This window comes from Dinoponera quadriceps, unplaced genomic scaffold (assembly GCF_001313825.1).
Source record: "Dinoponera quadriceps isolate SergipeBrazil2010 unplaced genomic scaffold, ASM131382v1 scaffold2866, whole genome shotgun sequence".
NCBI classification, from domain to species: Eukaryota; Metazoa; Arthropoda; class Insecta; order Hymenoptera; family Formicidae; genus Dinoponera; species Dinoponera quadriceps.
Genome location: NW_014556877.1, coordinates 416 through 11165, shown reverse-complemented (window position 1 = coordinate 11165; position 10750 = coordinate 416). Strand labels below are relative to the sequence as shown.

Here is a 10750-nt window from a genome sequence, read left to right as displayed (position 1 = left end):
ATTTTGAGAATCCTAAGCGTCAGAAATCATGGGTGAATCCAGGCGAACCATCGACATTCACTGTAATCGCTTTGGAAAGAAGACAATGCTCTGTGTTCGGTGGGATCAGAAGGGTATAATCTATTATGAGCTGCTAAAACCTGGTGAAACCGTTAACACTGATCGCTACCAACAGCAAATGACCGATTTAAATCGTGCATTGTAAAATGCATTGTAAAATGCATTGTAAAAAACGACAGGAATATGGGAAAAGGCAACACAAAGTCATTTTGCTCCATGATGATGCCTCATCACACGCAGCAAAACGGGTCAGGGAAACGATCGAGGCGTTCAGTTGGAAAAGACTAACGCATGCGGCTTATTCTCCAGACTTGGCTCCGTCCGATTATCATCTATTCGCATCAATGGGACACGCTCTCGCTGAACAACGCTTCAANAAATGTACAAAAATGGCTCGATAGCTGGTTCGTTTCAAAAGAAGAAATGTTTTTTTGGCGTGGCATTCATAAACTGCCGGAGAGGTGGAAAAAATGTATAAATAGCAATGGACATTATTTTGAATAAAATATTTTTTATCATTTTCAAATAACAAACGTGTAATTTTTACAAAAAATTCCGGTTTCATACATCTACACCTGGTAATAAGCATTTTATTTTACAGAAAAGGGTTAAATAATTATCTTCTGCAGTCACATTTCGTGCATACATACCCGATATTATAATTGCTCGATAAAGGCGATTTTATTTCATGTTAACATCTGAGAACGCTCAGACCTATGGTACGTAAATTTACGAGCGGTGATCAAAAAATAATGAGACTTTTTGTTTTTTTTAATAATATTTATTTATTCGTCAATATGAATGTTGTCCCCTTCAAAGTAGTCCCCCTCGGGTATAAAGCACTTATGCCAGTGCTTTTTCCAATTTTGAAAGCACTTTTGAAATTCACTTGTTGGTATGGCTTTCAGCTGCTTCACCGATTCTGCTTTTATGTCATCAATGTTGTCAAAACGTTTTCCTTTCATGGGTTTCTTCAGTTTTGGGAATAGAAAGAAGTCACAGGGGGCCATATCCGGTGAATACGGTGGTTGTAGCATCAATACGGTGTTGTGCTTGGCCAAAAACTCACGAACAAGCATTGAGGCATGAGCAGGTGCATTATCATGGTGCAGTCGCCATGACTGATTTTGCCACAAAATTGGTCGTTTTTGTCAAATTGCTTCACGCAAACGACGTAAAACTCCTAAGTAATATATTTTATTAACCGTTTGACCTTTAGGTAAGAATTGTGCGTTATTGACCTGCGAGGACGTCCAGGGCGCTCGTCATCTTCAACGTCTTCCCGTCCATTTTTAAAACGGTTATACCACTCAAAAACTCTTGCTCGGCTCATAGCCAAATCACCATAAGCAACTTTTAACATTTCAAGAACTTTAGTGCAGTTTATTCCATTCTTATAGCAAAATTTGATACAAATTCTCTGCTCCATTTTTTCCGTAAGTGAAAAATCGAAGAGCACACTAAAACATGTATAACTTCACTGACGGCTGATGGCAGAATAAACATTCAATATGGCTGCCAATGCACATACATGCAAGTGCAGCCAACTAAGAAAAAAAGAGTTTTGCCAATCGGATGAATACTGCCCGGGAAATTTAAAAAGTCTCGTTATTTTTTGATCACCCCTCGTATATTCACAGAATTTAATAGCGTTAATTACTCGCTATTAGAATAGGTACAAGTTTTAAATTTTATTCCTTGATTAGATAATAAGATATTATTTAGTTTTACTTAGGCTTACAATTACATTTATAATCGCACAGTACACTATATTACTTTGTAATACACATTTATTTGACTAGAAAAACAGCTTTACGTTGTTGCTAACAGTATTATATTACGACTATGCATGCAGACGTTTACCATGAGTAGCATGGTTAAATTTAAAGGAATCCTTATTATACAATAATTACGTTTTATTTATTTCACAAAATACAAGACTACAAACATTCGTAGTTTTATCGGTACACTAAAATAATATTATATATGTACCGTACGTTTTTTATAATTGAAGAACATTGTTGAAAGGTGGATGCTTACTATTATTATTTACCTAGAAAATTTATACTTACCGTCATTACTTATCTAAAAAGTTATACGTACCGACAATAGTTACCCAGCTCCGCAATCACCTGAAAAAGGAGAAAACATAAATTAGAATACAATATTCAATACTTACCTTTATTTATACGCGGGATCGTTTACCGATTACCTGAAAAGGAAAACACACTGATTAGAATATAGAATTCGAAACTTATCTTTTATTTATACGCGAGATCGTTTAATTGTTTAAGTTTAATATCATAATTTCGTCATCGAGCGTGCAAACACGTCGTGCCATAGAGAAGAGCACCGGGTGGGGGAGAGCCCCACCACCCTGAGATCCGAGCCAAAGAGAAGAGCACCGGATGGGGCGTGAGCCCCACCGCTGGTAGACACCGTCCATAGACCGAGCCGCCCGAGAGGGGCGAAACAAGGGATAGTCTCACTTGAGTCACCGAACGTTGTGGACGAGCTCGCAAGCTCCGCGCAAACAAGCGTAGATCAGTCGAAAGAAGGCTGCCGCACGGGACGAACGCGTACGCGAACTCCTCAACGCGCGTTAACGTCGTTGTAATAATACAATGTTAGCACTTGTTCGTTTTATAAATAATAAAAATAAAATAAATAAAATAAAATAAGCTTTTATTACTGTTTTAGATTGTTTACCAATGTTATTAAGTATTTATAAATTATTTTAACCGACTTGATGTTGATATAATTTTCTTTTTCTCATTGACGATCGGTGTGTTTCCTATCAACAGCTTGTCCTTCGACAAAGGCCTCCTCTGAAGATTTCCATTTCTCTCTGTTTTTCGCTATCCTGATCCACTCTGGACCAGCTACTCGTTTAAGGTCATCTTCCCAACGTTTCGTTTGTCGCCCTTTGCTTCTTTTGCCATTCCTAGGATACCACTCGATTATTATTTTAGTCCATTTCTCATTTTTCTCTCTTAACATACGAGGGCGGTTCAATAAGTACCCGTGTTAGAAATGAAGATACCATTTTTTCAAAAAATTTTTTTTTATTTTTCAACATACTCCCCTTTTATAAAGATACACTTCTCCCAACGTTCCTGCCATTTTTTTAACCCCTCCAAAAAATAGGATTTGTCGAACTCTCCAAAATACGCCTCTGTCTCGGCGATGACTTCCTCGTTTGAGCTAAATTTTTTTCCCGCGAGCCATTTCTTCATGTTAGGGAACAAGAAAAAGTCGCAAGGAGCCAGATCGGGTGAATACGGGGGGTGCGGCAGCAATTCATAACGCAATTCATGCAGTTTGGCGGCGACAACTCCGGATGAATGTGCTTTCCACCGTGAGCAATCGCGGCACCCATCGGGCCGACAATTTTTTCATCGCCAACTTATCATGTAAAATATTTATTGCCGTTCCGGTCGACACACCTACGGCCTTTGCGCACTTTCGTTCGTCGATCAGCGAGAATCATGTCGTGGACTTTTTGAATGATTCGAGTTCAAGACGCTTCTCAGTGGTTCGTAATGATCTAGCATTAAAAGTAGCTATGTATGTATCCGAGGTACATTTGGTTATCTTTAGAGGGTCGTGGTCTTCTTCCCCCACGAGGACCAGTCGGCTTGGGGGAGGGTGTTTCGTTTCTGTTACTTTGTTGTTTTGTTTCTTATTTGGCTTTTGTTTCTTATCGCCAGTATCTAGTTGCTATTGTTTCTCTGCAGTTGGGCTGGTTGATAAGGAGTTAGACCGAATCCTCATTATATCAAACGCATTTTTTCTATTGCTAGATGACGAGGTTAACGTTTGTTGTTTTCTTGGTTGAACATCTTCTTGCGGGGAGGTGGATGTTTCTCTCTTCCTTTTATCTTTAGCGTTTATGTTTTCCTTGACAACGAGTTTATCATATTTTATGTAAGCGAAATTCCCTTTTTTCCTTTCTTCCATTAACATAGGTTGTAGTGCCTTCCTCTTTTCTAAAATTTCTTTTGAGTAGTCTTCAGTTATATATAACTCCTTAAGTTTCTTTTTGTTTCTTATGATCTCACTCTTTCTCCACTCACTAACTAATGAGAGGAGTGTAGGCCTCGGTTTTTCACCTTTATTTGCTTTTCCTATACGATATATCGTTACGCTCGTGTCTTGATGCCCCCGCTTTTAGCGCCCTGAACATACAGCTGATTTTCTTGGCAACGAGTCGTAAACAACAGATGATCAGCGTTGACGGATAAACAACGGGTTAGAGAGATTCTCTCTGGGGCGGTCGAGTCGTCATGACGTGCGCGATGGTCTTTAACGAAAGAGAGAGCTTGAGCCTGCGAGTTACTTGAGCTTCCTTGTAAATACCAAATATAGTTGAAGTTGTTTTCCTTTTAACGTTGTCTCGTTTTATTTCCCTGCGCGAGCGTAACAATATTTTATTTACTTCCCAATCCTCTAAAGTTAAGTTTAAGAGGAGATATACACCTAGAAGCCGGAAAAAAGATCATTTTTTGTGACTTTTTTCAAGGAAAACTATTTGAAATTTCAGATTGGGGTTTTAATTATCTAAAAGTATATACATTAAAATATATATTTATTTTTTTTTAGTTAAAAATGGCAAAAATTTACAAGGATATTGGATGATACTTGAAGCACTGTAAAAACACAGTACCCACTGGCGTTTCTTCAAAAATCATCTGAAAAGAAAAAACCAAAAAGATTATTAAAATAGATACTATAATCTAGTACTTGTCATAGGCGATTTTGAAAATATCGATTTATGACAAAATGGCGAACGTCTGAACATAAAGGGTGATTTTTGGCCAAAAATTAATTATTACTTTGCCTATAAAACAAAAACTAAGTAACGGAAAAAAAATCCTATGACAAGTACTAGATAATTGTGTATAGAACAACCAAAAAAAACCTCAAGGCAATCGGTTCCTTGGTTTTCGAGAAATTTTGGGTACCGATTTAAAAAACGTGGTTTTGAGAAAAACGCGTTTGAAAATTTAGGAATGAATTAATCATGAAATTTGTCAACTTACATGGAATCATCGATACCAGGCCCATAGTGTAGGTCTTCCTTGGTCAACGGAATGTTCATTTCTTCTAAATTTTGTTGTCGGCGCCGTATTCGACCTTCTTTTGTCTGCTCTTGCGCTTGCAGCTCGGCTTTCGCAATGCGAGTTTCGTCTTCTTCTGCAGCGTACAAGTGTGCTCCTGAACCAACTGATATTCCCAACACGTTCATAATTTCCAATAATGAGGTGACACCATTGTTGAACATGCATGTTGCCAGAAATACAGCAATGTTAACGATTTCAGCCCCGCTGTTCATCGTTTTTGGAACTATCTTCCAAATCAGTTGGTTGAAGCTCTCATTGGAGTTTTGGGTATATCCGCCAACACGCGTTCTAACAATTTGTCATTGCTGAGGTCTTCGTATATTGGTTTAATGACATCTAACACCTCTTTTGGCAATGCAGCATAATCGTGACGGAAATTTTTCAGTTTATTTGTAGCTTTCGCTTTGCTTATTTATCAAAATACTACTTTACCGTTTTTACCTGATATTCTAATGACCTCAAACTTCAAGGAAATGCAAAAAAAAATCGATGTTTTCGACCATCTAGGTGTATATCTCCCCTTAATTCATCCGAAAAATGTTTCTTCACATTTTTAAGTAACTCCCCTGTAGATTTCTACTCCTCCTTCAATCCATGGATTATTATGTTGTTGATTTTCTTGTCCAGATATTCTATCTTCTTTTTCAAGTTTTCTATTTTATGTTTCAATATTTTATTTTTTTCTAAAACAGGTTTTAATTTTTCCTCCATTTTTTCCATTATTGTATTAATTAATTCAATTGTTTGGTTCTGCATTTCAATTTTCATTTTATTAAATAAAAGTTGAAATTCGTTCTTCCATTTATGTGTAGTGGAACGGATTTATTAAATGGGAAAATTTATTTCTTTTTCTGGCAACACTTGTATGACACTGACAGTTGTATGTCCGTAGAATAGAAGTAATTTTATTTGTATCTGACAGTGACATTGACAATTAGTGTGTGACCCGGGCCCTGTCGGTTGGTGGACGTTCGTCCCGCCCCGGCCGGCGGGGTGGTCGTTTCGGTAACACGGGATGTCCGTGTTCAGTAGCGGTGTCTGCCCTGGTGTAGCTCGCCGGATGTCCAGGCGTTCTTATAGGTGCGAGTGTAGGTATAGGAGCGAGTGAGCGAGCGAGTGAGTGAGTGAGCGAATATCTGGCAAAATAAATGTTTATTAAATTATCCTCCGTGGCTGGTTACAAGATAATATTCTGACGGGCCGTGCTCTTAATCTCGGGTTTCACGCAAGTAATATTTGGATGACAATACTGGTGACGGAATCCCGTGTTGACGCGGTGACGTCGGCTCGTTTGATTCGTTTTCCCGGAACTTATCGGGAACAGCTGTGACGCTCGGCCCGTGCAGCTCGCGGTGTTAGCGGTGAGCGGGCGCGGTATTGACATTTTGGCGCGGTCTGTTGATGTTGTCGCGGCGTTTAAATCTGACGGTTTCGCATCGGAGTGCCACGGTGGAATGTACCTGCTAAACTCGGCGTCACGGTACGCGGGTCGCGGTACGCGAGTCGCGGTATGCGGTTCGCGGTGGTTGCCGCACATGGAGTGCTCGCGTCGGTCGACTCCTGGAGCGGAGGGCGCGCGGTATCGCGCCTCCTTACAGGGGCGGTGGAGTCGGCCGGGCGAGCCTGGCCAACGTGCAGCCGGCGGCGGTAGCTTCGCGGTTTCGCGGCGGTCGGTGGTCCCTCCGGTGAGGTGCGGCGGAGAGACACGCGTTGTCTCTAGTTTCGCGGCCCGGTATGAGGAACGGTATTCCGGGGCGCTCGCATGCCCCGGAAGCGCAGAGCCCAATGACTAGAGTGGAGTGGCCGAGGTTGAGAACAGAGACGGAGAACACACCACCCCGACTCGTGCCGATCCCCAGGTCTGCCACGAGCGAGAGGGCCGGAAGCTCCCGGTGGAGACGGCGAACACACTGTCCCGAAATGGAAATTGTTAGGAATTTGGTGCCCGCGACATCCACGGGAGAGACCGCGTACGCACGACCTCGTTCTATCCGGATGACAGGATGTCGATTCGGCTGCGTAATCATAGCAGAGACGGCGTACGCACCGTCGCGGTCCCTCGACCTGGGGATGGGATCCGGAGCAGCTGGTGATCTTGCGATCTCGGCTGACTCCGGTGAAATCTGGCCTCGATACCACGGCGGAGCGGTCTTTTATACCGCGCTTCGCGGTTTTTCCGACACGTGTGTTTGGCAACAACAACAAATGTTGTTGCTTACGTGTGCACGTGTCGATGGTGTGCTTCGCGTGTGGATTGTTTATTGTAACGCTACGCGCCGTTTGACGACCGACGGATGGTCGTTCGGCCGTGGTGTTCGCCGGGAGGGATGCATCGTTACAAGTGTGTCTGTGAGTGACAAGTGATAATTTCTAACCTCAAAATTTCCTCAGTTTTATTTCTTCTGAATCTTCCTTAAATCCACTGAATATACGATGGTTTTTATTATAAACACTTAATTTCTCTTAGTTATTTGTTTGGACGTAACTCAGTTGTGGAAACTGTGGCTGTTATCTAATTATTTGCAATACTTTCTGGAGCACAAGACACTGTGATGTTTACGAAACAAGCACCGGAGCCGGAATCCTCGTTTTATAAATAAAACAGATTAAATAGTACGCGAGTCGTGTTAATTCAATTATTAACCTCGCGAATACTCAGCCTGCGCAACCTGGAGGGCCGCCACCGGGAACTGCAACTTCGGATTACTTCGCACCCCGTGGGCAACGGGGCGACGACAAAGGGGTTTGCTGCTTTTTTCCCGGGACTGAAAGAACAGCTGGCGACCAAAACCCAGGAGGAGAGCGGAGGATCATCAACGTGAGTCTTCAGGATTCCAGGATTTCAGGATTTACCCGCGTTCTCTTTCCGGTTACATAATTTCTTGCCTTCTGCTACCCGTTCACTCGATCCGCGGACACGTAACACGGTCTAGGAAAGCATGCGCGAGTGAGAGTGCAAAAGGTGATCGCGTGTACGACGTGAGATATTCGATTCACACTCGCGTCCACCAACCGAGCCCGTAGAAGGCGTATCACAGCGACGAGGCAGTGGAAAATTGGCAACCCGTCGCGTATTAGCATAATGTAGCGTAAATCGTAAGAGAAGGTCCTTGAGAGTTAAAATGGCTCTCAAAAGATAAAACTGGCGACCGTGACAGGAAGGACCGGTGTCGACGGTTGCCACGTGGTTATCTCCGGGTGCGAAAGTTTAGTGCGGTGTACCTGAAAATAAAAAGCGCATTTGCGTCTTGCGATTCAAGGCTATCCGCGTCGTCGCATTAGAAACAACGCGAGATTCCGCGCGCGATAGCGTTATTTCTCGTAGAAGACGCAGGGAACGTCAACGCGTTCCCGTACGTGCGTCGCGCGACTCAAGGCTATCTATGTCGCCGCGTTATAAACAACGTGAGATTCCACGCGCAGTAAGATTATTCCTTGTAGAAGACGCTGGGGACGTCATCGCGTTCCCGTACGTACGTCGAGCGTTTCAAGGCTATCTGCGTCGTCGCGTTATAAACCACGCGAGATTCCGCGCGTGATAGCATTATCTCTTGAAGAAGTTGCCGGGGCGTCATCGCGTACCCGGACGCTCGTCGCGCAGTAGCGCTTCGAGTACAAAGCTATCAGCGTCGGTGCGTCATAAAGACGCCTGATTTCGCACGCGGTAGTAGCATTTCTTGCGGGACAAGTCGGGACATAATCGCGTTCCTGGCCGAGCGGTACGCGTAGTAGACGTGGGGAAGGTTAGAGCCGGCATGAACGTGTTCGCCACCTCGTTTCCGTGAAATCGTGATCGCCGGTGAGCCGTTAGAGCGCCGACAACACCGCAATAAATTTCTTGGAACCGAAGCCAAGGCCGAGCAAAAACGACTTCTCGGAATCGAAGCCGAGGCCAAGCTCAACAACTTCTCAGAATTTTCGCAGCCGCGACAACGGCTGCGTACTCTTCGACGAGCGTCGTTATAAATAATAAAATAACAATTCGATTCGGATTTGTTGCTAAAAATTCACGACTTTATTTCCGGACCGCGCGAAAGAACACCCGCGTTTGAGAGTCTAGTGAAGGATCTCGGACAACGGTAACGCGTAAAATTGTTGTTAACAAACGTGAAGTACGAAACCGCGTAATATTGTTATAAACAAATTACGAAATTACGTTCGCGGAAAACGCGAACCATAGTAAAGAGTGCAGTAGCATAAAAAACGCAGAAAGAACGCTAGTTCAACGCTGCGTTCAAGTTTTCATTAACAAATTATTATATTGTTATAAACAATTCACGAAAATTAATATCCGCGGAAAAAGTGGACAATAATGACGTGCGAAATAACATAACAAACGCGGAGAGAACGCCAGCGCAACGCTGTATTCAATTATTCATTAATAAATTACCTTATTGTTAAAAACAAACTACGATAATTTACATCCCCGAAAACGCGGAACATAGTGACACGCGTAGTAACGTAGCAAACGCAGAAATAACGCCAGCGCAACGCTGCGTTCAATTTTCCATTAAAAAATTGATAAATTGCGATAAACAAATTGCAAATTAAACCCAAATCACTGACGTCGCGTTTTGGATTAAATAACGCGTGATTATTCGGTTAATAAACAAGGCCGACGCGTAAAAACATGACCGCGCCTTATTGCAAATCGCTACTGTTTAAACAATTGCGTCCCTTGGACTCTGTCCATCGAAATAACCGAAACCATAGCGAACCGTATTATTGTAAAACAAATACAGGAAATAAAGTCGCGTCAAATTGTTATTAACAATTCATTGTTAAACAAAAACAAGGATGTTCGGTGATCCGAAGCGTAAAAACCGAACCATAGCGACGTGCGTAGTTGCTAAATACTCGCGATCAGAGCGTCAGCGCCACGCGTCGATGGTAAACAAATTATCGTTGTTATTATTTACCTTATTGCGAGTCACCAACATTTTTCTTCATTCATTTATTCGAAATTCAACAAGGAATCGAAATATCTAAACATTATTGTCGTAACTGATTGAGAAGTACATGTAATCTCTAATCGTTTATGATCGCCTCCGCTGCGGCGCGGCGCGTCGATGGTAAACAAATGATCGTTGTTAATTATTTACCTATTGCGAGTTACCAACATTTTTCTTCACTCATTTATTCGAAATTTAATAAGGAATCGAAATATCTAAACATTATTGTCGTAACTGATTGAGAAGTACATGTAATCTCCAATCGTTTATGATCGCCTCCGCTGCGGCGCCGCGCGTCGATGGTAAACAAATGATCGTTGTTATTATTTACCTTATTGCGAGTCACCAACATTTTTCTTCACTCATTTATTCGAAATTTAATAAGGAATCGAAATATCTAAACATTATTGTCGTAACTGATTGAGAAGTACATGTAATCTCCAATCGTTTATGATCGCCTCCGCTGCGGCGCCGCGCGTCGATGGTAAACAAATGATCGTTGTTATTATTTACCTTATTGCGAGTCACCAACATTTTTCTTCACTCATTTATTCGAAATTTAATAAGGAATCGAAATATCTAAACATTATTGTCGTAACTGATTGAGAAGTACAT

General features: G+C 42.1%; 1 protein-coding gene across 2 annotated transcripts; it reads right to left on the bottom strand.

Moving 5' to 3' along the window:
• Window positions 1–5980: 5980 nt before the first annotated feature.
• Window positions 5981–7656, bottom strand: LOC106748353. 2 transcript variants are annotated; one of them, XR_001374748.1, is made up of 2 exons: window positions 7559–7656; window positions 5981–6319 (listed from the first exon to the last, which is right to left on the bottom strand). XR_001374748.1 is itself a non-coding variant. In XM_014626781.1 (2 exons), exons 1-2 carry the CDS (start codon window positions 6718–6720, stop codon window positions 6118–6120), a joined length of 489 nt encoding a protein of 162 aa, XP_014482267.1. In that variant the 5' UTR covers window positions 6721–6798; the 3' UTR covers window positions 5981–6117. The 2 variants fall into 2 exon arrangements, 1 of the variants encoding a protein (XP_014482267.1); XM_014626781.1 differs by lacking the exon at window positions 7559–7656 and adding an exon at window positions 6434–6798.
• Between the last annotated feature and the right edge of the window lie 3094 nt (window positions 7657–10750).